The sequence below is a fragment of the Cololabis saira genome, chromosome 1 (genome assembly GCF_033807715.1).
Source record: "Cololabis saira isolate AMF1-May2022 chromosome 1, fColSai1.1, whole genome shotgun sequence".
Lineage (NCBI taxonomy): Eukaryota > Metazoa > Chordata > Actinopteri > Beloniformes > Belonidae > Cololabis > Cololabis saira.
Window position 1 is genome coordinate 30,211,320 of NC_084587.1, and position 26,416 is coordinate 30,237,735.

Consider the following 26,416-nt stretch of genomic DNA (forward strand, 5'->3'; position numbering starts at 1 on the left):
GTAGGTTAAATACGGAACGTACACGTCGTCGAGTCAGTGTACTTTTGCTGACACATTTGTACATACATAAAATACCGGGGCGTCCATATTAAATTATATATATTTTTTACAAATTATTATGGTGTTGCCACGTACGTAAATTAATATTTATTCTCTGGTAGTGCAACATTGGTGTGTATATTAATGTATTGAATATGGCTTAATTTCAGAATCAGAAAGAAGTTTAATGCCAAGTAGTTTAACACACACAAGGGATTTGTTGTGGTGATTGGTGCAATGTTAAAGTGGAGTTCCGCACACTATTCTTATTGGGGAAATTTCCATTTCCTTTACAGGAAGGCGAGTTGGTAAAACTAATCCACAGTTAGGAACCGGGGCGCCCCCTGGTGGGTAGATTCATCCATCCATTCGTTTGTTCATTCAATTGTTTATTAATTCATTCATTTAATTTAACAAAACATTACATATCCCAGTGAGTGATTATCCTTGACAAGAGAAAGTTCATCCAGTCAGCACAATAATACAGATTAAAGTTATTATAAAGGAGTGTTAGACATGATTTACATCATACAGTAATAATAATTGGTATATCCTTTCAGAGTAAACATTTCAAATATCCCACTTTTTCACAAATACCACATGTTTAGCCCAAATCTGCAGTCAAACTAAAAGCACAAGATCATAAAGACAGAAGATGTTAGGCTTCTTCAAAGTGTGCACTGAACAAGTCCTTGATCTTCGTTAGCTCATCCAGTGCTTTGTTAAGCTCATCTACCAGCTTGGAGATCTTACTTCCAAACTTTGACTCCAAACCCTTTTTCACTTCATTCCCTTTTTTACCACTGGTGAAGTAGAAATCCAGGGCGAGAGCAAAGCCCGTCACCAATCCAGATGCCTTGGAGCTTTCCCCAGAGTCCACTGCATTTGCATCTGCTATTGCTCCATTTACAACCTTTGCTACCTTCTTAGATGTTATTTCATTCAGAGCAGACAGATCATACGGTTTCAGTTGTACAATGCCCTCGTTCACAAACTCCTTGCAGGTCATAATTTTCTTGAAACGTTCATCGAAGTCTTTTAAGATACTTCTGATTTTCTTCGTGTCTACTGCAGCACTGGTCTGGAAAGAGAGAATATCATAATTTGTTACACAGGAGACTTAAATGGTTGCTTATTAAAAGTCTTATTTCTGTATTTATATAATTTTATGATATGTGACAAAGTTATTGCTTAACAAACAGTTGAAATGCTGCACTGTCAACACCCTGCTGTCTGATTTTTCTATTTAGAAAAAAGAGTTTATCAAAAAAGAAAGAAAAAAAAGTCCCAACTGCAAGAAAAAGCAAGAGAATGCCTCCATCTTTCATAATCTAAGGCCCTGTATTAGTCCCTTGAAGCGTAATAACTAATAGGTCACCTTGTTGACAATGGCTGCTGATGCACCGGTGACACCGCCGGCTGCAGCAACACCGACCCCGAGCACAGTGAGTCCCAGTGAGGCTCCTGCGGTGAAAGGACACAAAATCACCCCGGCAGCTGCAGCCACCCCTCCTGCTACAGATGTAGCTCCTCCTGTGATGCCAGCGATCTTTGTGCCCTTTGAAACCTTAAAGTATAAAAAGGTCAAATTCTGTGCAGCTGTAACACATCTGAAGTAACCTACCAAAAATAGTTTCACTACAATTAAAGAAAAAACTGTTGTAGTAAATAGTCTTAACTGAAGAGTATTTTTCTCTGCCATAATTTGGACTTTAACTCTCTTCTCTCATTATATGAGATGTCATTACCTTGTTTAAGTGGTCAGCAATGCACTTCAGCTCGTAAATGTCTTGTTTGAGGTGCTCACCATGGTCAGACATCAGGGAGATGTACGTCTTGATTGCTTTATAGAGATGTTTAGCTTTAACTCTGATCCTGGAATATCATAAAAAGAGTTTATTATAAAACCACAGCTCATCTTTCATCAATCAAATCTAAACAGGCAAGTTTCAAGAATTAGAGCCACAGGAACATCATTGATCTACTCACGCCCGCCGATAGGGGGGGTCTGTTGGCCCCGGCCCAGGGTAGGGGGGGGGCCCAGAACTGAAAAAAAAAAAAAAATAAATAAATTATTATTCTCATCAAATTATGCAATCATTTTTCAAAATGTTTCAAAATATGCCTCCTATATATAGGAAAAAATATGTAGTATTTGAGTTACATAAAAGCTTGTTATTTGTTTTCTTCCTAATTATCCTTGTGGTCAAGTACCCCCAAAAAAAAAATGGTTTGGCCGCTGATCAAAATTTGTCATCATTAGAATGGTCAAAATGTCTGGTCAGCACAAGTCCGGTGCTCAGAAAAGAAGAGAAAAGAGAAGAAGAGAAGAAGAAAATAGAGGCCTCAGAGATTCTCTACACAAATATTTTTAAAAAGGTGGTAAAAAGGCTGGAATTAATAAAGTCAGCGTAGAGCAAGGTAAGAAACAGCACAGCCAACGTTTACCAACCTTGTAACTAACTGGCTGGCTTTAATGTTAACGTCCATTAGCTTGTATAAAAACCTGAAGAGCAGAGGGAGAGGAGAGGAAGAGGGAGAAGGAGAGATCCAGGCGCAGGGGGGCCCATCTTAGATTATTTTGTCCGGGGCCCCGGTAAGACTGTCAGCTGGCCATCTACTCTACATGGACCTGACACCTTATTTCAGAGTGTACCACTGTATTAGGTAGGTGCACCTAATAAAGTGGCCAGTTAGTGTAGATACAATCACTTGGGTCTGAATTGCACTTTTCATCTTTATTATTGAGCGTGTCTAGGGGTTCAGAAGGTTGTACTCTGTGAAATTGTGTAAATTTTTTGAAAACTTTGCTGAAGGGGAGATATCAGTGTTTGGTTAGTTTGACACGTGTAAACTTCCTCAGACACAGGTAGCATTGTCAAAATATGTTTTGTAAATCCGTGTCCAAAAACTATTAAAGATATCCAGCAGACATTTGGTGTTCTTAGCAACTGCAGGCTGCTATATTCAGCTAAACACCCGTCAGTTGTCATGGGCAGATTGGGTATCCAAATGAAGCTCATTTGAACACAAAGAAGTAAAGATTAATTAAACTACTTACTCTGCCCCCGGGTTGTGTTTGGCTCGACATTGTTTTTCCAAATCCTCCCAAGCTGCAAGTGAATTAAACTGCACATTAGTAACAACAATACACATAACAAGAGGTGGGAAATGAAGTCATGCTTCTCACTCACATTTGAAGTCCTTGTCAAAATCCAATAGAGATTCTGCATCCTGGTGAAAGAAGGCCAGTTTATAAACACAACAAAAATACTACAGTTCAACCTCTTGATATCAACTTGGTAACAACTAATTACCGAGTCTTCGTCTTCCTTTTCCTCATCAGGCAGCTTTTTTGATGGCTTGCGTGGGAGCGGAGGAGGTGGTTGTCTGCAGTGTTGTTCAATTTGCTGTTGAAACTGCATCTGAAGAAGTTTGTGACAGTTTGGTTAATCAAAGTGAATATTACATCTGTTTACAGGGTTTTTTACCCACTATTATCTCATATGGTGGGAACTGTGATCTGACCTTTGTGTGATTCTTTGACTTTTAAAACAAAATTACTTCCGTATTTATATGATATACCAGCAGTTATATGTTCTACTACACTTTACAAATAGCTGTTTTCTTTCTCAGAGCAGGACCTTTGTTCAATTATATTTAATCGTGTGATTAATATTTTCAGTACCTTTATTACGAAGTTATTGTGTGAGTGAGTTTAGCAACTTTGTTTATTCAATTAAAGAATATCATTCCAAAACACAGTAACTTATGTATAATTAAAATTATACATTTTTATGTATGACAGAAGTCTTGTTTATGATGCGGTAATTAAAACATTAGAACACCGTCAGAGGTAATTCATTGGCTTGTTGTCAATACATTATTGAGTAAAAAAAGTAAAACTAGGAAAACACAAATTCCTTTTACTCACTAAGAATAAAAAACATAACTTTAGAATTTGTGGTATGCTAACCAAAAGACAACATCTGAAGGGGAACTATGTCATCATAGATTTTGCAGAATATGAGCATAAAACAATTTTACCGTTAAGATTTCCACATATTCAGGTTCACTTTGTCCATGATGCATCTTTTTTACAGCAGCTGTCTTCGGTAACACTGGCGGTGGAACTTTGGAATGTGGACTTTTCTGAATCTGTGTGGAAAATAACACACATAGTCACAAAATTAATAAAAGGTATTGGAATTTTTCACATCTGGTCCAGTTTGCGTTCCTGAGCACAAACCTGTGGATGTTTTGTAATAGACGGGGGAAGGGCGCTGGGCTTTATCAGCCTATCATCCGAAGATGACTGTGAAGGGAAAAAATGAGTCCTTGGCAGAGGGGTTGGCTGCAAAAAATAAAAGAAGCATAATTTAGCAATTAACTGGGAGTAACTGATTAGATACATGACAACATTTTCAGCCACTTCAGAACTTAATGAGCAGTTTATGGACAGGTGTATACATTTGTACATTTTAAAAGCTCTGCAGTTCAACTTCATGGGGAAAAGGGTTCATTTTTAGACTCCTCGCCTTTTTACACTTCATAAAGTTAAAAACTGTCATCTTGAAATTCTGGCCTTTAAAATAAAAGATATCACTGCAGTGAAGTAGTGAATTTAATCAGGTCATGCAGTGCTGATAACCAGCTAGAAATAAGATTAAATAAAAAGAACAAGAAGAATAAGAAATAAAAAAAACTATGAAATCCTCATTCCTGAACAAACCTGTTTTTCACGTTTATGTGTTGTATACCAGCTCCAACTGGTTTCACTTTTGCTATAGCCCTTGGTAACTATTACTACTAACTTATTTATTCATTTTTAGTGACATTAATAGAACGTCAGGAACGTTTCATAAGAGGACAGTTCAAAATGTTATCAGCCAAGCAATATTCGATTTATGTGTTAGAAAGACAATAAAAACTTTCAAGGCCATTGTAAGTTTTTGGAACAGATTTTTCTGTGGCTTACTATCCACCTGCACCAAAACTCCAGATTCATATGAATTTATAATTCATTATAAGATTATAAGAAGGTACATAAAAATGATCAAAATCTTAAGACCATTTAAGAAAGTGCAAGAATTTGCACTGCTGGATCTAAACAAAGTTCTAAGTAGAGCTTCAAAATACAAAAAGAAGAAAAGAGAGAAAAAAAGAAAAGAAAAAAAATTGAGTATGCAATTTGTTGAAAACAATAATTTAACTTGAATGTTTGTTCATCAGCTGTTCAAAAGTTTAAGACAACATAGCCTATATACACGGACGGACGGTCCGTGTATATATAGACAGACGGACAGACAGATGTATTTAAAAAGAAAAGAGTTGGAGCATAATTCCAAAAGAAACTTTGCTGGACAGTTTCATTAAGTACTTTAAAAGCTACAGCACGTTAAATTCAGCTATTTTGAGTCCCCTCTCCTTGAAATATTATATAATATAATAATATATAATATTATAATATATATTAAATATATTATATTATATATTACAATGAATCACAGAATAAATAAGGACAACTTGCAAATTTGAATACCAGAAGAAGAAATGCATTCATTTAGAAAAAAAGAAAGACATTTTTTTTAGTTGCTTCATACTTCCAGGGATGTGTGCAATTATCTCTTACCCGTGACATGATGGCACTTTCCCTTCTCCTCTCTGTTATGCTCGACTCTGTTGGACTCAAATAATAAATACCTCTTATAGTCTAGCCAGGTGAGCTGTTAAAACAGTCAATACTTTCACTTTGACTGATTTAACTGGTTGATGCAGTTCAGTTACAGGTTCTCAGGCGTCTAGTTCACAGGTGGATCTAAAAATGAAGCCAGTGATGTAAAAGAAACAGAGGGAATCTGAAGGGTATAGAAAGAAAGAAAGTGTTGACACGAATGCATATGATTTAAATAAATAAATAAATAAGTGCAGTTGTTACTTAAGGTCCGCCAGTACCAAATTCTAGCAAAAATAATTGACAAATAGTAATAGTAATCATGATTATGTCATGCATGCAGGAATTTAAGTCGATGTTACACAATATGCCTGGAACAGTCATGGGTCAGTTTGCATTCGAGCACGCGGTTGTAGACTCCTTCAGGTAGTTGTAGTTGACAGGTTTCTAGCTGACAAACTTTACAGGATGTGACCACTGGCAGTAATGAAAATGTAATAAAAGCATATTTTTACTATTTGTAAAATGTAGTAGATTGCATGGTTGTAACTTTATATTCACTGAGCTCAATGCGTAAATATTCTCAACACATTATCTAGACCAGCTTCATCTTATTCTGGTTCACAGAGGTCTAAGAGAACCTATCCAAGCTGTTTTTGGGAAAAATCAGCACTTCATCCCTAGTTAGGTCCCCAGTCCATCACAAGACAAGAAGGTCTTTGGACTCTTTTTCAGTTTACACTTTTTTAACCTTTCAGGGAAACATTTCTTGAGAATGAGCTGCTTGTTGTGATACCCGTTAGCTATGATTCATGTGATCACAGCTCAGCCTAATTAAATCCACCACGATAACAACGGGAGAGAAACATCTGACTATAAGTAAGCAAAGTGAGTGGAAATAAATGACAGCCCTCTGCTTTGAGTCACAATATAAATTATCTGTAATAAAATATAAAATTATCTGTAATAAAATAATTAAATCTATAATTAAATCAAATTAATTAACCATTTCTGCAGACTGCAGTGAGGTATGTTTCTCAGTAAGACGCAGTTACGCTTACATTCCCACAGAAAAGTACTACGAGAAAACTCTGAATATATACATTTATTACTGAACATCTTATGTTTGAACTTTTCCTTAATTCAACAGGATTGAATTTACAACTTGAAAATAAAATGATCCAAAATTATTTCAACATTTTTGTGATGGACAAAAAAAACGTATAGTTCGTAGTCTGATCCAAAAATCCCCTCTGATCCACCAAACATATCCCTGTGGCCTCCGCTGTATCTGCAGTGTCTTTTATTTTCAGGGCGTATGTTATTTCTTCTCCTTCACACTTTGGCCAAAGTATTCTTTCTGGAACTGCTGGAACTCTTCCTCTGTGAACACAGACTCGGGTTCCTTGGTCTTCATGGGTACATCTGGAAGGTTTCTGGACTGCCGCCCTGAGTTGTAGCTCAGGATCTAAGAAGGACAGAAATGCAGTCAAATCTTTAGGGATGGAAGGATCAGAAAAATAAGTGAAGCAGTGAATCCATAACTGCATTTAGACCACATGAAATAGTCTTTAGTGATGGGGTAGGGGTTAGGGTTATCACAAGAAACCTCTGAATCTAAAAATCTGTAGAGACATTTCCAAAGCAGCTGTTTACAGCAGTATAGCACAAGAAAGATTTTTATCTTTCTTTTTGCGAATCCATAATTAAACATTGGAAAAAGTACCAAAACCAGCGGAAAAGTATGTTTAGGTGGTGCTTGAAATACTGTTATCTATTAACTGGTTGACAAAGGATCATCACAGTTGTTTAAGGATGACTTGTGGCTTATTTATGGAGCAGTGACATCACAAAGCAAAGATCCCTGCAAAAAGGACTGCTGAGGGATCCCTGTGGACCACTCAGGGGGGCTGGAATAAATGTTAATATAGTCTGCAGGGCGAGTAAAGGAAAATTAAAAGATCAACAAAGGTGTAGTGGGGAAATTGAAGAAATTGTTAGACAGACTGGTTAGGGTGGGGGGAGAGGAAGCGATTGATACAGCCACCTCTCTCCAGGGGATGATGATGATGATGGGAGATTTTGTGATTGAAGTTCTGGTCGACTTGCTTCACTAATTAGTCATTCTGCAGCACTGTTTACTTGGAATTTTCTCTATTAATCCATAATGGTGTTGTTTTTGGAGGTGGGATTATTTTGAGAGTTGTTGATGGGGTATGATGTCACACCGTTATGTAGCTGCCATAGCTACAGTACAACCATCGGGCCTGCACAAGCCAGGTCAGAGCTTACCATTACAAACCACGCCATACTGACCCAAACTAAACTACCACTCAGAGTAAACGTGATGTATGCATCTCCCTTGAAGGACAGAATACACCAATCATGACATGAAGCAGTTAAAAGAAGATATATAAAAAGTACAGCCTATGGAAGAAGAGAAAAACTCCCACGTATCACATGATCACACATCAAAGATGTGTGATAATACAGCTGAGGCACGCTTCCTGTTTCCACTGCCTCGTAGGTAACTGTGTGATCCGTGCAGCAACACCTAAACACCTGCCAAGACCTTCCCTGAGTGTTGTATTCAAGAGTTTATCAGAACAATGCCATCTTAAAACTCAAACCAGTGAGCACTAAATTGAATGGGAATACAAAAAAGACATTATATGGTATCAAGTACAAAAACTGATATTAAAAGTATGTGAAAGATTACTGTTCCTCACCTTTTTAGTATCAGAATCTGATGTTCTGCGGGTAGTTTTCATAAAGTACTCGAGGTTGGCACTCAGATGGCTCTTCCCCTGGTTCTTTCTGAACTCCTCTGCAAATAAAATCAAAGAAGAGACGGAGGTTCAAGGAGTACCAAGTGTAACTATTCAAAACAGGCATAGCCCCATCAGCTTTAACAGATTTTTTTTTCACCTCCACCAGAATGACGACTTCCCATGATGAACTTTAGAGTCAAAATGGCAGCTGCACCTTCACCTCTGAAGAGATGCAGAGATGGAGGTGCAGATCCACCAACGCTTTCTGTTTCTGTCTCTGTCTCAGGAGAACAGAAGTAAATCAGAGTGGAGAGGAGACAAACAGAGAACTGTTCTCTTTCATTAAATTGCTTCTTTGTTGATTGACTATACATCTAAAACTAAGCTTCACAAAAAACAAAGAAATAAAAACAACAAACTTATCAAGCGTTAATGAAACTTATTCTGATGACGAGCTCTAACAAGTTAGCACCACCCTGCTGGATATATGAACAACTGGATTGTTTTCAAGTTTCTAGCTGAAATTAAATGCATATACTGATGGTTTCCATTGTAAAGTGGTTCACTTTATACGTCAAACAAACAAAAATAAATAAAGCTAGTACTTCCACAAATTTTCAGTTGCATTTTTGCTGTTTCTTCCATATTTATGTTTAGAAAACGCCTTTCTAGACAGCTAATGTTTCCCATTATGTTAGTTTTGGACAAATTTGATCAATATTTGCAAAAATAAAAAGGTGGACCGACCCACTGCTGATTTGATCCTCTTGTCCTTGACTGTAGCTTTGCTTTTTCCTGGCCCAAGTCGGCCCTGGAGCCTCTTCACCTGCCTGGTGACTCCCTGGCGCTTGGTGCTCACCAGGTCCATCACCTTCGCTGAGCTGGGAGTCTGGTGTTTCTTCTTCTTACTGACATCTGGAAGGATACACAGGAAAGGAAGGTAGAAACCATAACCTGAGCCACATAGAAGGCAGTGCTTTCCTTTAAATGCGCCCACATTTTCAATTATTTTCTAATTATGACTTTGATGTAGTGAAACAGGTTACATTGTTCATGATATGCGTCATAAAAACATAAACTCAAACCAAACATTTTTGTGGGTCTGAGCTTCGTACATAGAAACGCTGAATATGTTCACAATCACAAGTCTCGATTATACAGGGGGTAAATACTTGTTCTGGCTTACAAAAGGTGCAAGAAACATCATTTTTTTTACTTTTACCATAAATGTTTATGAAGGGGAAAAAACTGAGAAATTGAAATAACAGCAAGTACTCAAAATAAAACCACAAAAAGTTGAGAACAAAATCACCCTACAAACAAAAATCTGTATTCATTGAGATCTCTCTGAACCAAACCCGGATTTAACTACTTTTAAAGAGACTGTCCCAACACAGATGTTTGAAATGATATTAATTCAGATCTCATTCTATTTAAGCATAAATAAGCCAGGTTCCTTCAAAAACAGGAGTGACTAAGACTTTCACAAAGTGCTGTATATTACATTCTACCATTTATTGTTGCATCAATACTAGAAACGGATGGATGGATGGATGGATGGATGGATGGATGGACCCACAATGCGGTGTAAGAACTGCAAGTAGTAAAAAACTAACCGACTAAACTGACCTTTAATGTCATCGCTCAGCAGCTCCAGCCCTCTTCTGACCAGTGACGCCGACATAGCGACTTAAAACGATCAAATTTGGTGCACTGTTTATAATTTACATAAAACAATCTGGTTAGGAGTAACAACCAACAACCGGCAACGTGTGAAACTATTATCAACATCCGGCTGCGCCAGCTGAAAGCAGTCCGTGTGAAAACAGTCAAGGGCGCACATAGTTCCCACAACTTTACACAATACTATTCTGCTTCTGCGTCTTCTACTACCGCATTATTACTACTACTACCACTACAAAAACAACTAATAATAATAATAATTATTATTTTATTATTATTATTTTGTTATTTTTTTGTTTTGTTTTTTCATTATTTCTTTTTTTTGGTATTAGTAGCATACCTGCCAACTTTGGGCTGTGAAAAAGAGGGAGATTTTCTGGGGTAGCGGTTGGAATGCTCCACTCACAACATCCCCGCCCTGATATAAACAAGGCGACTTTTAATGAGCTTTAAATCCATAGCTACAATGAAATGTGCTAAAATGTACCTCCCAAAATGATTCTACAGCCTTCTTGGAGCCAAATAAGTTTAGTATTAATAAAAATAAAATACAATATTTGTAGAATTTTCTAGGTTCCCTTTGTCACCCAAGGACCTGTTGTAATTGTAGGTGGCAGACTTTGCAGCTTCAATCACTTTCTTGGAGGGTACATACTTGTGGCCAGGGCTGGTATGGTTAATCTTGCAAGAAAGGAGTGCGCAAAGAGTAGAATTATCCATACTCATTCTGGTTTCTGTGAGGATCTTTTCCACCGTGCTGAATGACCTCTCTGAGCTTGCATTGCTGTGAGGGATGCAGAGTATTGCCTTCATCAGTGATGCCAGATTTGTAAAGCTCTCCTCTTTCCCTAGGAGAACCCAGAACCTTCAACTCTCTCTTCCTGTGGGAGATCCTTGCTTGCTATGACTTGATACTCCACCAACTCTTCCCTCAGCTTTTTTTCAAAGCATTTTCTCAAACAAAACAAATTTTCAAATAACAAAATAACATATTTTAACCATTTTCCAAACAATAAAATAACTGAAGAAATCTGAAAAATGGTTCAAATATGTTATTTTGTAACTTGTAACTTTAAAATATGTTTATGTAATGCTTTGCTGATGAGAGAATATGTTTCTCTATTTTTCTTGTTTTTGTGAGGGGGGGATATATATTGTTTTTAGGCACTACCTTGTTCTCTATAGCTGATATAACATGAATTACTGTGGGATCGATAAAGTTCTTATTTTTGCCATCTGAGAAAATTAAATATATTATTTTTGGTGCCTAACTGTTTCCCAAGTATATTAGTGCGTGTGTGAATCAATAAATGAGACGTCAAACGTAAATTTCTTTGTAGAAAGGCGCTTTATGAAAATAAGTCCATTTACTTGTATTAGTTTACAGCGCAGTCTTGCCACATCCAATATGGCGGCGACGTTGACGTATCGCAGCAGTTCCATGGGGCGGAGCTTGGACGTAGGCAGTGCTTTTGGGTTGGGTTGCCAGGTTTGTCAGGAACCCGTCAATATAATACATCCATGCAGGAACCCCGACACGTGAAACACCATTGACTCATTTAACTTTAAAATCGGGAGATAAGCGGGAGAAATTACAAATCGGGAGCAGGGCGGGAGAAATGGTTGAAAATCGGGAGACTCCCGCTTAAATCGGGAGTGTTGGCAGGTATGATTAGTAGTGACTGTTGAACAGACAGACAGACCATCTTCATACGAATTGTTTTATTTTTTTGAGAAAGGGGCTTGTTATATAAGGCTTTCTTATTCTTGCCCCTTTTCGATCATGGAATGGAACATGTATGTGAACTATTTCCATGATACGGAATAAATAAAAATGAAATGAAATGAAATGAAATTAAATAGTAATAATAACAATAATAATCATAATAATCATACATCATTAACTAAGTAAACGGATAAATAAAACCATTATGTTTATTTGAAGAAACTATTTAACCATGTAAAATAGACAAAATTGTCTCTATTTCGTAAATGTTCTTTTGAATAATATTCAACATACATAAATCAATATGTTAATAAGAAATCCAGTCTTAAATTGTAGTTGATGTGAGAATTTCATGGGAAGCAATGTGCTGTGTGTAAATAGTCAGAACTAATCAGAAGATTCTGATGAGCTACTCAAATTAAGGAGTTGTCATTATTAATTTACAAACTAAAGCCATTTCATATATAATTTCTCTCAAAAGCGTCATCAACTCCGTTCACATCCACTTGTTGCTCTGTGCGCTGTTACGCGCGCACTCTCCCATGTTTGTTATTCATCACCTTTGGCTCGGGATAAGGTCGATTGAGTTAAAGTTACTGTAAACTTTGCAGCCTTTCAGCTGATGAGTAACCATGGCGCTTCAAGCCGGAGCTCTGGTCACCTCTAAGTGGCTGGCGGAGGTTGCAAAGACGCAGAGGAAAACGCGCATCTTGGATTCCTCTTGGTATTTGCCCAAATTGCGGCGAAACGCGAAAAGCGAGTTCAAGAAGAGGCACATCCCAGGCGCGGCTTTCTTTGACATCGATCAGTGCTGCGATAAAACCTCTCCTCTGGACCACATGTTGCCTCCGGGGAAGGTTTTTGCTGACTATGTCGGGAATTTGGGAATAGAGAGCGACACGCACGTCGTGGTGTACGACTGCAGTGAGGTCGGTGCGTTCTCCGCGCCGCGCGTGTGGTGGATGTTCCGGGCGTTTGGACACAGCGCCGTGTCTGTGTTGAACAGGGGCTTCAGGAACTGGCAGCTGGAGGGTCGACCGGTGAGCGACCACCACAGCAGACCCGCTCCCACCGAGTTCAAGGCGTCTCTGAACCGTTCCTGGATAAAGACCTACGAGGACATCCTCGATAACCTCGACACCAAGGAGTTTCAGGTGCTGGATGCCAGGCCGGCTGGCAGGTTCAGGGGACTGGACCCTGAACCCAGAGACAGTAAGTTGCTGTGTCTCTCTTAATACCCCCAGTGGCGTCAATTCAGTGGAAGCTAAGGTATGGCAAGGTTACGAGTCACAGAACTTAACTAGAGTATCAATCAACACGTCCAGCAAATACTCATCACAGTTTGCTATGTAGCTTATCTGTGTGGTTAAAAAAATTTGAACTTTTTCAAATGCAGTCTCGCTCACTGCAAAAACTCAAAATCTTACCAGGAATATTTGTCTTATTTCTAGTTAAAATGTCTCATTTTTAGTCAAAAAATCTCATTACACTTAAAACAAGAGTCATTACCAGAAAAATAACTTGTTATTTGACCATTTTCACCTGTTTCAAGTACATTTTCACTTGAAATAAGTAGAAAAATCTGCCAGTGGGACAAGATTTATCTTCTCATTACAAGCAAAACAATCTTGTTCCATTGGCAGATTTTTCTACTTATTTTAAGTGAAAATCTACTTGAAACAGGTGAAAATGGTTGTTTTTGATTCTTGTCTTAAATGTAATGAGATTAAAAAAAAAATTAGACTAAAAATGAGACATTTTAACTAGAAATAAGACAAATATTATTGTTAAGATTTTGAGTTTTTGCAGTGTATAATAACTAGTGAAATCGATCATGTTGTTCTTATTTGCATTTTTTATTTTGTAGTTATTCCATAAATGTATTTAAAAAAACAAACATTTACATTTAACCCTTGAAGCAAAGGTGTGGCGGCTGCCATACCTTGCCATACCCAATTGACACCCCTGAATACCCCCCCAACCCTGAAAACCTGTGAGACCAGACCTAAATAAATATTCTTACACAGAAAGAAAAAACCAAACCAACACCTTAATCAATTAAATGAAAGCAGATTGAGTCAAGACTTCCACCAGACAAGCCTAGAAAGAAATTTAAGCTTACAATTTCTATAAAATATTTGAACATGGTGAAAATGGCATCAACATTACCTAAAGTTTGTATAATTGTTAATTACTTCTTTTGTGTCCAACGCTCAAAACCCTTATATACCCTTATATACAACAGTGTAGATAACATACTGTAGCCTATGAGGATTTATGATCACTTTTTACTACAATGAACAGGAGTAGTACACAATTTGTTGCTAAGGGCAGTTGGTAAACACCTCTTGTGAACAATCCATGTAGTTGTATTGGATTGCACTTGATTTATTCAAACAGGGACTTGCAGGGCAGGAGACCTGATTAGTGATCAATTTCAATAATAGTACCCTCCAGGGGCCAAATTGGGGCCCTAAGCGGAATGTTATTTGGAGGCCCCCCCGCCTCTCACCCTCTCACCTCTCCCCATCCCAAATGTATCATGGGTACAAAATGACTGTATAAAAACATGCCATTTAACTTGACAACCTTTATCAATAATAACAATAATGTACTCTAGGTCTATGTATAGATAAACTGAAATACTTCATAAATTTATACTGGCAGCACGGTGGCTTAGTGGTTAGCACTGTTGCCTCACAGCAAGAAGGTCCCCGGTTAGACTCCCAGGCCCAGCAGGGTCTTTCTGTGTGGAGTTTGCATGTTCTCCCCGTGCTTGCGTGGGTTTCCTCTGGGTACTCTGGTTTCCTCCCACAGTCCAAAAACATGAATGCTAGGTTAATTGATGATTCTAAATTGCCCGTAGGTGTGAGTGTGAGTGTGTCTGGTTGTTTGTCTGTATATGTGGCCCTGCGATGGACTGGCGACCTGTCCAGGGTTTAACCCCTGCCTCTCGCCTGAAAATAGCTGGGATAGGCTCCAGCAGACCCCCCGTGATCCTGCAAAGGATAAAGCATGGATGGATGGATAAACTGAAATAAATAAGTATTAAATAAAAAAACTTAAAACCTAAATAGATAAACAAATCAGAGTCACAAATAGCCAGAAATTACTCATCAAAAGAAAATTACTTCCACCACCTCAATACCCCACAAAAAACTGAAGACAAGTCTAGCAAGTCTGAATTATGAACTAAACACACAGGTGTGCCTTTTACAGATGCAGACGTCTCTACTTTCTGGATGCAAAATCATCAATGAGGTCAAAAACTTCTTAACAACATGAATTGATATAAAACTATAGCCAATATATTATATTTTATCATTTTACCACTCTTTTTCAACAGAGGTGAATGAAGAAATACACTCCTCGATGTCAAATAGAATAACTTTAATGACGACGATAAAGAGGCCCTACGACAAAAGGGGCAGAATAACGTAACCTAGTCATCTCGACAAAAACACACACATTAAGCTGTCATATATAAATATAAATGATGAGTACACTTACAGGTAGGAAGTAGAACAGCTATATAAACTGCCTTACATAACATCCGATCAGCAACAGTCTGACAGCTTCTCCCCTGTCAGTCAACCCTCTATTGTTGCTATGGAAACAAGCTGTGGAGTGATAAACAACAACATTACAACGAATGTATGTTCGATCAACCCTTCAGTGAATGCAAAGGGTGTTAACAAGGCATTCAATAAATGTTCATCAGGACTGCTGGAAAAACTAAATTCTCCAGTCTAGACAGAGATTGGAGACAGAGATTCATATGGAGTGGCGTCTTAGGTGTTTGTGCTACAGAGTTTTATTTCAACAACTTACTCACCTTCAAGTGAACCACGGGTTTCCTTATGTTTTGGCTTTCTTCCCCCTCTCTTGCTCGCTCCTGATTTGTGATGTCTTTTGGACTACATGTTGAAATCTCACCTTCTGTAGCTCTGCAAGATCTTGCCTGCACACGCACCCCTCCTATTGGTCAGGTGTCGAGTGCCGTCAATCATTGCCCGGACAGATTAGAGGTCTCTTTTCTCTCCTCCGGATTTAGGAAGTGATTTAGGAATGGCGGCCCACCACTCGAAAAGGAATGGAGAAGTAAAAACACAACTTTATATAAATACTCCTGGTGTGGTAACAACATCCACACCTCTCAGAGCTGTAACGGGTGCGGAATCAAGCATGTTGTGGAAAAACCCAAAGACTTTGCTCATGGCCTCACAGCTTCTTCGTGTGGTTGTGTTCTGCCGTGTTTGCTCTGGACAAACATGTACTCGGCACACAGTGCGATTCAATGGAGTCCACAAATACTGTAGCAGACTGAGCAGAGAGGCACGCTCTCCTAACCATGTATGTTATCTACAGTCACTGATACTCACCAGCCACTTTATTACATACACCTGTCCAACTGCTCGTTAACGCACATTTCTAATCAGCCAATCACATTGCAGCATCTCAATGCATTTAGGCATGTAGACATGGTGAAGACGATCTGTCGCAGTTCAAACCGAGGATCAGAATGGGGAAGAAAGGTGATTTAAGTGACTTTGAACGTGGCATGTTTGTTGGTGCCAGCTGGTCTGAGTATTTCAGAAACTGCTGATCTACTGGGATTTTCACACACAACCATCTCTAGGGTTTATAGAGAATGGTGCAAAAAGAGAAAATATCCAGTGAGCCGCAGTTCTGTGGGCGCAAATGCCCTGTTGATGTCAGAGGTCAGATGAGAATCACCAAACTCGTTGGAGCAGATAGAAAGGCAACAGTAACTCAAATAACCACGCGTTACAACCAGTACAAGTATGCAGAAAATAATCTCCGAATGCATAAGACGTTGAACCTTGGGGCAGATGGGTTACAGCAGCACAAGACCACACCGGGTGCCACTCCTGTCAGCTAAGGACAGGAAACTGAGGCTACAATTCACACAGGCTCACCAAAATTGGACAACAGAAGATTGGAAAAACGTTGCCTGGTCTGATGAGTCTCAATTTCTGCTGCTACATTCGGATAGTAGGGTAAGAATTTGGTGTCAACAACACGAAAGCATGAATCAGTCCTGCCCTGTATCAAGGGTTTAGGCTGCTGCTGGTGGTGTAATGGTGTTGGGGATATTTTCCTGGCACACTTTGGGCCCATTAGTACCAATTGAGCATCGTTTCAACACCACAGCCTAGTATTGTTGCTGACCATGTCCATCCCTTTATCACCACAGTGTACCATCTTCTGATGGCTACTTTGAGCAGGATAACGTGCCATGTAATAAAGAGAGAATCATCTCAGACTGGTTCACTGTACTCAAATGGCCTCCACAGTCACCAGATCTCAATCCAATAGAGCACCTTCGGGATGTGGTGGAACGGGAGATTTGCATCATGGATGTGCAGCCGGCAAATCTGCAGCAACTGCGTGATGCTATCATGTCAATATGGACCAAACTGTCTGAGGAATGTTTCCAGCACCTTGTTGAATGTATGCCATGAAGGATTAAGGCATTTCTGAAGGCAAAAGGGGGTCCAGTACTAGCAAGGTGTACCTAATAAAGTGGCCGGTGAGTGTAGATTTACATACATGCATGTACCCCACTTTCTAAAAGACAGTATAGCTCATATTTAGTAGAGTAAATTATCTTGAATTCAGATTTCTATCCATGTGTGCCGATCTGAACAGTGAGTAAGAAGCCTATCGGGAGATTTCATATCTAATTCCATAAATGCTGCATTGTTTTATGATTATGTGCATTTATGTGCAGTATGTCTCAGTATGGAATGAAAACAAAATGTGCCCAAGGTTGTGGTGGTCACAGCTGGCGGGCAGGAATGTCACACAAATGAAACATCTAAAAACAAACCAACAAAACCATAGATGGCGTAACATTCTGGCTTTGTTGGGTGTTGGCTGCAAATATTCTAGATTTGTTAAATCTAAATAAATAAAGTTCATGTTATCTCTGTTATTTTAGCACTTAACCGCTGCCTAGAAAAATTACAACCTGCTCAACCTGAAAACTTCATTCCAGTCTCAACAAATTCTTTTAGAATTTAGGAAGTGCTCGCAGAATGCAACAGTTTGAGGAGTTTATTCTGTGCTTCCCGTCTCGTGGGACCTGACAGGATCTGTGGGAAGGAATTCCGATTCACAGAGAACCAATCCTCCAGCCACACGTCCCAAAGGATCTTCTGCTAACATTCCAGTGTTCATCCCTCTCTTGTTCTTTTTGTCTCGGCCCTGAATGATCTGAGCTCTTTCGGGAGCACAAGGAAGACCTTCTTAATATGAACTGAGTGGTGATAATGTTAGAGTTGAATGGTGTATGGATGGAGGAGAACACAAGGAGAGCTCAGCTGATATCGCCCTCATTTTCCTTTTCAGCAGGTTGCACGTGTTACAGTTTTACCACCAGTATTGTTCTGGTTATTTCCAGTATCGCTCAAACTGACTTCTGCCTGATACTCGGCAAGAGCAATTGAAAACGGTAATAAAGGAGGACTGAGTGTTCCTCCTCACCATCAGTTACTGACCGATACATTTTTCATCACATATTTCAGAAATGATAAAAATGAAGGTGGTGGTTAAGACCTGTCACTGCAGTTATGTTACGGTGAGAACTGTTTCTTTTTTTGGTTCAAACATTCTGGTTCAAATTCTGGATGGGTTTTCTGGGTATACAGGCTTTTCTGAATCAGAGCAGAGTGTCATCTCAATAGCAATAAGATACTGATTTCTACCAGCTTTTAACTGATCATGTGATTCCTGTGACTTCAACTTCAACTTCAACTGTAATCTGAACAAATCCTGAACATTACATGTCGGAAAAGTCCTGTGTCAAAGTTCAGGCTACTTTATTGTATGTATGCAGTTCTCTCTTCTTTGAATGTATAAAATACATTTTACATGTCTGTTCTCTTTTGGATTGGCAGACACGGAGCCCGGCCACATCCCCGGCTCCATCAGCATTCCCTTCCACTCCTTCCTCGCCCCTTCGGGTCACTTCCCTCCCAAAGAGCAACTCCAGGATATCTTTGTCCGCGCCGGTGTGGACCTCAGCCGCCCCATATGCGTCTTGTGTGGCTCGGCGGTGACCGCATGCCACGTGGCACTGGCAGCCCATGAGAGTGGACACCCAGGGGTGTCGGTGTATGACGGCGGATGGTCGGAGTGGTATACACGCGCCCTTCCAGAGCACGTCATATCCGAAGGCAGAGGGAAACATCTGTTATTGGTCTAGAAGACTACATGGTCTGGGATTGGATTGCCCAAATATCTTTTTATGCCATAAAGCTAAAGCCAGCAGTGGATTATCTCCGATCAGTGATATCTGCAGTACATGGAATCAGTAACCTCCACTGAATTTTACTGACGTACAACTGTTATTTAATGATCAATCCGTATAGAATAAAAGGTGTAGCATTGCCATGTTCAGCGATGAACACTGGATTTTAGTTGGTCTCAGCATATGTGTTAAACACATTTCACAGAATGTTGAATTTCTGCTTTAACACCAATTCAAAAGTAAGGCTAAGTCTTGTCATTCCATCATTATATACCGTACACATGCACACACACACACACACACACAATGGTGAATTACTCTGTTGAGTTTTACCAATATATAAACACTTAACTGGAGTAGGGCTGGGCGATATGGACCAAAAGTCATATCTCGATATTTTCTAGCTAAATGGCGATACTCGATATATATCGATATTTTTTCTGTGGCATAATTGGGGTTTCCCCCAAAGCATTATAATATAGCATCTCTGTTAGCTTCATTTTTTTCAGTTTTAATACAAAGCCTCGTGCCAAATGTCACACCGGTACCTTTATTAACAGAGGTCTGCACAATATCAAAATGTATAAAATAAATGAAATAAAAATAAACTGCCTGCATATATAGAATAAAAATGCTTCTTGAATAAAATAAAACAAATATCCCTTTCCTGCATAACAATTACATTAAAATACACTGCAATTAATACAATGTAGACAGTAACAGGCAGACTTTTCCACTGAGGTTGACAGTTGTGCAAATAACAAAACATTTGTGCAAATCTCAAATAAAACATTCAAGTCAATTTGTCACAAAATAAGCTATATCAAAATCATAAAAAAATATATATATATATATATTTTTTTTAAATCGATATAAACGATATTGTCTCGTACCATATCGCGTTTGAAAATATATCGATATATATTAAAATCTCGATATATCGCCCAGCCCTAAACTGGAGTCAGATTGTTTACAGCTGTAACACTAATGTTGGAATAAATCTGAGGTCAACTTTTAACATCGGACCTGAAAGAGTTTAATTCGACCAGTTTCATTTATTGAGAGAAAAGTGTGTTTTATAGTTTTTTTGCATGATGAATTTTCTTGATAGGGTGTGGTAAAGTAAATAAGACATCATATACCATCTGATGAATGGCACAACTATAAGGCGTGACTTTCACATGTCCTGTCAACTTCCTCTTATGTGTATATGAAAACACTTGTGAAAAAGAATGGGTCATCTATACCGATCATAGTTGCAATACTATTTTCATGACAAGTTTTTAACTTTGTGAGAAACAACAGTATATTGAAACCAGAGAAGTCTGCTAACGTCCACAATGAGACTGGACCTTTATCATGAATTCTACTCAGTACTCATCTTCTACACTGAAATCAGTCGATAAACATCACATTTTGTACCGAATGGGATTTTGTTGCAACATAGTTCTAAAATACCATTTTCAAAAGAGGCTGGAGAACAGAGGGAGTCACGTGAGGTGATAATTGCATCGTAAAGGAAGTGAATCTTGTAGTTCCCCAATCGTTTTCCATTTAACAGATGATTCACCAACACTTGTTTGAAATGCACTTCCGAGGTTTGCTCATGTGGATGTTGTACAACTAACATTAAACAGAAGATATTTCTTCATGTGTGCTGTTATTGCCATCTTCTTCTGACCCTTCATTAGCAGGTGAGTGTCACAATCTTATGACGCTGTCATTTCAGTTATCTTTGCTGGAAACACGAGGTTCAATAGCACAGCTTTTGGAGATACTAGTACCTGACTGGTACTGTAATGTTACTGTGTGGTGGCACTGTAAATCACATGTTTGCAACACAACTATGTGTGTGTCAATTTTATTGAAATAGTGTTGTATCAAGTAATGTGAAGCACTCTTTCAACACAAGGTTCGGTAGTGCAGACAACTCCCATTTAGTAACTAAGTTTTGTTGACTGAGAGAGTGATTTAATAAGTTCATACTCATTTTGATACAGATTTTAAAACATTCATTCAAATAATGTATTGGTATTGAAATGTATTATTGAGCCATTTTGTTTATTATTTAGAAAGGTTATTTTATTGTCTTGAAAAATATAGAGAGACAAGAAGAATCATTTCTACAGAAGAATTGCCCCAAAAAAGCCTTAAAATCTTTTTAGGTGTATTCCAAAGATCACATATCGTCACAGTGATGTGGCCTCCAGAGGAAGGTCAATTGGAACTTCCCTCCAGAATAACAGGGTTTTCATGTGACTAAACTGAGCTGAGCTGCTCAGTCAGGGCTTTGGGTATTTTTCCTATTTCTGTCGGCAAAGTTATTGAATTTAACCTCCATTGACATCGCTCCATTTTGCAGTGTCATGATGCCGATTTCAAGAACTTGTTTGATAGGTCCAAACTTTGTTATGCTTGAAGACAAAACCCCAAGCATATCTATAAGATGATCTACTGTGAGTAGAAATAAAAGGATGGCATCAGTCATTTCATGGTCAACACCAACCTGAGTTGCTATTCCTTTTCTCTGCAATGAGTTTTATCACAATGCTAAAACTCTGCAAGCAACAAATGTAGAGCCTCTCTGGTATGGAATACTGTTTCATTCAAAATTAATTTAATAAATAAATAATTATTTATCAAATATTTAAATAAATAAATCAATATGAGAATGAAATAAATACAAAATAAATCTTAAATTAATAAATATTAGGGGCATGGTGGCGCAGTGGTATTCATTGCCTTGTCATATTTATTTATTTTATTGAATATTTAATGTAGTTAATTATCTAATTTTGAATGAAACAGCATTCCATATTTGATCCACACGAGGGCAGTAAAGTGCCAGGCTATTGTGCAGTTTACATGTGCAGTTTACATGTTTCTTTGGGTCAGGTGTGACAGTTAAGCCAGGTTGTAAGCTTTGTTTGTCATGCGGAGGTGTTTGTTGTTTTTGTCTTTTCTGCAGATTCCCAAATTAATTTATGTTCTGTGATGATTCAGATCAAAGATCATTCAAGTATGAATCATTAGTGGATAAAAACTATTGGTGCACAACTAAATATGTAGTAGGTTACATCTACGTATGTGCACTGAAAATAGATGTGAAAGTTACCATAGCAATTCATTTTTTTTATTGTGGGTTTATAGAAAGCTGAAGTAAAATATACAGTATTTTGGTTTGCTATCTGTATGTTGTGATACTGGACCACTTCTTCTGTTTTCACCATGTTTTGCAGAAGTTTAACTGGAACTACAAAGGATCAAGTAAAACAGGTGTCCTGCATCTAAAAGTTGCAGTTTCTTGCAGTGAGTGTGAATAACTTGCCTTCCACAGTTTCTTTGTTACATCACCAGCAAGTTGTTGTGACAGTCTGAAGAAAAAACAAACAAAACAATTTTCGATTGCAAAATTTGAGCTCTACGTTCACTGGGTCTGATTAAATAATCAGTTAACTGTAGAATACAATCATGTCAATTTTGAAGTTTGTGTGATGTTAAATGTAACTCATGATAGACAAGTTTAAAAAAAGACCACGTAACTGTATTCCAACTGCAGAGCAGTGATTAAGATCAATAAAATAATAATTAAACACCTGAATATAAATAACCTGAAATATAGAGAATACGGTACATGTCCTGAGGTGCATCTTCTTTAAGCACTTGGATGCTCCCAAGCTACAAGGGCAGCCCAAACATACTTTAACATCTTTGCCGAGAAATAAAATGACCTGTCTTTGTTTTAAGCGTACTAAATATGAACATTTAAGTACTTGACCGTGGAGCACTTCAATTATTGCTCAGATATGCACCATCTGTGTTGGGATCTGGAAGGGCTTTCATTTGTAAACAATCAATTCAATTCAATTTTATGTATATAGCGTGTATTACAACAGTTGTCTCTAGGCACTTTCCAGGGACCCAGAACATGACTTCTGAGAAATTATTACATGAACATGAACTTAAACATTAGCAGGTAAATACTCCCCTTGTGAGAGAAAAACCTGAAGCCAAACAGTGGCAAGGAAATGCTCCTCTTTAGGCTGGAGGAAACCTGGATCAGGACCTGCATCATGAGGGGGGGGGCCCTGCTGCCGAAAGCCAGCTGGGCAGAGCAGACAAAGAAAATGAAGAACGGTGAGAGGAGAGAGAGAACCCTGAGGTGGTCAGAGGGCGGGACTGCAGGTCAGGATGTCAGCAGGCATCCAACAGACATCCACAAAGACAGGTGGAAGCAGCAGTGGGATGATCAGAGGGGGGGACTGCAGGGCAACATGCAGCTCCTGAATCTCTGGTCTGCAAACATGCACAGAAGAGAAAAAGAGGGGTCAGACTAGCACAAAAAACTACTATTAATAAGCAAAGGATTGAATTTCATTTGCTAGTTCTTTTTTTTTTCAGACAAAGTTTTTTAGGTTTTTTAAATACCTGACATGTTTCAGCAATCCTTTCGCCCTCATCAGAGTGTGGAAAGGATTGAGTCAAAATATATAATTATTATCATTGTTAATAACGACGACGACGACGACGGCAATGATGATGATGATGATGATGATGATGATGATGATGATGATGATGATGATGATGATGATGATGATGATGATGATGATGATGATGATGATTTATTTAATTTGACCTGGGATGGAAAAACAATTTCACCTACTGTAAAGTTGTCATGGATCAATGTGAAATCTAGCAATGGAGACCAGTATGGGTTTTTTGAACCGGACTGTAAATACGGTATGTTTATTTTTGATGCAAAATTGATCGTTTTTACAAGAGGGACACTGCGTCACTTTTGGAAGCACAGCCTAGTGATCAGTTGAAGAACTGCAACTTTTCTTAGTTCTAAATTGGATTTAAGCCAGAAGTTGGGATATTGACACTCGCCCCTAAACAAGATATTGTCTTGGTTAGCAATAGCAGTGCTTGTCAGAACCAAACATGATCAATACATGATTGGCACAGAAAGTGAGGAAAAACAATCAAGTGGTGACTTACCATTAATGTGGACTACTTAGCATCTTAGCATTAACATTATTTTTGTCAAATGACCCGACCACTATTAAAACCGTTCCTGTTGTCCACCTTACAGTCAACATCACTACTGACACGGACACAGCTCATCAGTGTAGTGCACTTCAAGAGGCTTTTTAGTGCTGATTACCGCAGAGCTAGCTGGTCAACATGAAAAAAAACAGTCAATCACATTAGTATAACTCTTTCGGAGGTGGAATCTGAGTTGAAAACTAGATTTGATGCTACTTTGAACCTCGAAAATTGACATGTTATAACTGATCCTCGTACATGCAAAGGTTGTTCTACCAGAACTTTGAATGCTTAATCTATACACCTCTTTACCCCACTGACCAGAGCATAAACCATGGGATTAGGCAGTGGGTGTTTTTAAGATTAGACCCAGTTACTTGTGTAACTGGGAGGAATAACTTGTGTTTAACCATAACTGCAAGGTATGTTATTGCATTCCCAGTGCCTGAAACCAAGTTGAGGGGAGGGAAAAGGAGTCTGGAAGCGCTATGGAGTGGTACAGTCCTAGACCATGAAAACCAACCACATGGTCAAGCTCAAGCTTAATTTCCCTTTTATAGATGTAAGAATGAAACTAACCTTCTTTTTTTAAGAGTTGGGTCTGTTGAAGGGTCTGGGTCTGTTTTTTTTTTGTTTTTTTTTTACTGTGGTAGCCATGTGGAAGATAAGGTAATAGAGGCTTTTGTAAACCAACTATTGATGAGCTTAGGGCAGGAGTCGGCAACCCGTGGCTCTGGAGCCGCATGTGGCTCTTTAGCGTTGCCCTAGTGGCTCCTGGAGCTTTTTAAAAAATGTTTGACTTTTTTTTTTTTTCTTCTTCTTTTTCTTTTTTCCTTTTTTTATCTTTTTTTCTTCCCTTTTCCTTTCCTTTTTAATCTCGACATTTCAACTTTTTTCTCGAATTGTACTTCAACATTAATCTCGACATTTCAACTTTTTTCTCGAAATTTTGACTTTTTTCTCGACATTTCCTCTTTTTTCTCAACATTTCGACTTTTTTCTCGACATTTCGAATTTTTTCTCAACATTTCGACTTTTTTCTCGAAATTTTTACTATTTCCTCGACATTTCAACTTTTTTCTCGACATTTTGACTTTTTTCTCGACATTTCGACTTTTTTCTCGACATTTCACCTTTCACCATTTTCTTTCATTCTAAGGCTTATACAAGACTTTTCATTTTTTGCGGCTCCAGACATAATTGTTTTTTGTGTTTTGGTCCAATATGGCTCTTTCAACATTTTGGGTTGCAGACCCCTGGCTTAGGGGAACTGAGGGAAACAGGGTGTGCAGCCTAATCCTCTGGGGGAGTGAGTCTGTCCAATCAGATGGATCTCCCTGTTCCTGTCTCCTATTCCTAGGTCTCTCTTGCTCTCTCTAGTGGCAGTGCTGTTTTTACTGTGGTGGCTACGTAGTAAATGACGTAATAGAGGATTTTGTGCTGGTTAGGAGCAGTGAAAGCTGGCATTAGAGAAGTGACTCAGGGATGCCCGAGATCACTGTTTATTAACCATCTGAAGGTGTCATGGGACTAACTACAACACTGATAAAAGGATGTTCCCATAGAGAGCTTAAAGACATGTCAGTTATTGCTGCTCAATGGCTTAAGTTGTCAAGTTGTGTTTTACTGAGTGCTGCTTCTTTGGATCACAAGTCTCTCATGTTTATTTAAACTTTGCCAAGACATCAAATATTTTTTCTCAAAATGCCCTTAAAATTAAAGAAAGAATCATTGAAATGATCTCAAGGGGGTTGTTGCAGAGTAAATTAAATGGTTTCAAAGTGAAATCTTGGAAACCACACTCTAAACTCACTTTCAATACGTCAAAGTAATAAATTATTGTGACCCGATGTCTGAGACCGAGAGATCAGGGGTTTTCACCTTTTTCTTCATAGTTTTGTTTCACAGATAGTGGATCAGCAGGTTCCTACCATCAAGGAAACCACACAGGCTTCACAGAAACATTTCCTTACGTCACTAAAAAGAGACAGAATTACACACACATGCACACATGGCTGTGAATGAGCAGTGGCTTCGAATCTACAACACAGAAGGAGCTATTCACAGAAAAAAGAGATCTCAGGTAGGTTCATTTCTGTTAACAGCTGCTGACACAGTAGTAAATCAATATTTATTCAGCGTAAGCCATGACTGAACATATTGAGATAAATGATAGTCATAGTGACTGAACAACCATG

The 26,416-nt window shown here is 38.5% G+C and overlaps 5 protein-coding genes across 5 annotated transcripts in view; 2 read left to right on the forward strand and 3 right to left on the reverse strand.

Moving 5' to 3' along the window:
* LOC133442628 (parvalbumin-7-like) overlaps positions 1 to 26,416 on the reverse strand; it is a 470,342-nt gene that overhangs the window by 219,743 nt on the left and 224,183 nt on the right. The window lies entirely within an intron of this gene.
* On the reverse strand, positions 477 to 5,680 carry LOC133460810 (apolipoprotein L3-like). Its single transcript, XM_061741882.1, has 7 exons — positions 5,672 to 5,680; positions 3,357 to 3,464; positions 3,234 to 3,273; positions 3,101 to 3,152; positions 1,788 to 1,914; positions 1,418 to 1,606; positions 477 to 1,120 (listed from the first exon to the last, which is right to left on the reverse strand). Exons 1-7 carry the CDS (start codon positions 5,678 to 5,680, stop codon positions 698 to 700), a joined length of 948 nt encoding a protein of 315 aa, XP_061597866.1. The 3' UTR covers positions 477 to 697.
* rps19bp1 (ribosomal protein S19 binding protein 1) lies at positions 6,922 to 10,286 on the reverse strand. The gene is made up of 4 exons (XM_061731511.1): positions 10,114 to 10,286; positions 9,232 to 9,399; positions 8,443 to 8,540; positions 6,922 to 7,181 (listed from the first exon to the last, which is right to left on the reverse strand). Exons 1-4 carry the CDS (start codon positions 10,166 to 10,168, stop codon positions 7,035 to 7,037), a joined length of 468 nt encoding a protein of 155 aa, XP_061587495.1. The 5' UTR covers positions 10,169 to 10,286; the 3' UTR covers positions 6,922 to 7,034.
* LOC133452294 (3-mercaptopyruvate sulfurtransferase-like) lies at positions 12,526 to 19,616 on the forward strand. The gene is made up of 2 exons (XM_061731523.1): positions 12,526 to 13,105; positions 18,817 to 19,616. Exons 1-2 carry the CDS (start codon positions 12,526 to 12,528, stop codon positions 19,122 to 19,124), a joined length of 888 nt encoding a protein of 295 aa, XP_061587507.1. The 3' UTR covers positions 19,125 to 19,616.
* The window catches only part of LOC133461605 (uncharacterized), a 28,008-nt gene continuing 21,364 nt past the window's right edge, over positions 19,773 to 26,416 (forward strand). Inside the window, exon 1 of the mRNA XM_061742968.1 lies at positions 19,773 to 20,863. The gene's annotated coding sequence lies outside the window, so the exon portion shown is untranslated. The remainder of the gene's footprint in view (positions 20,864 to 26,416) is intronic.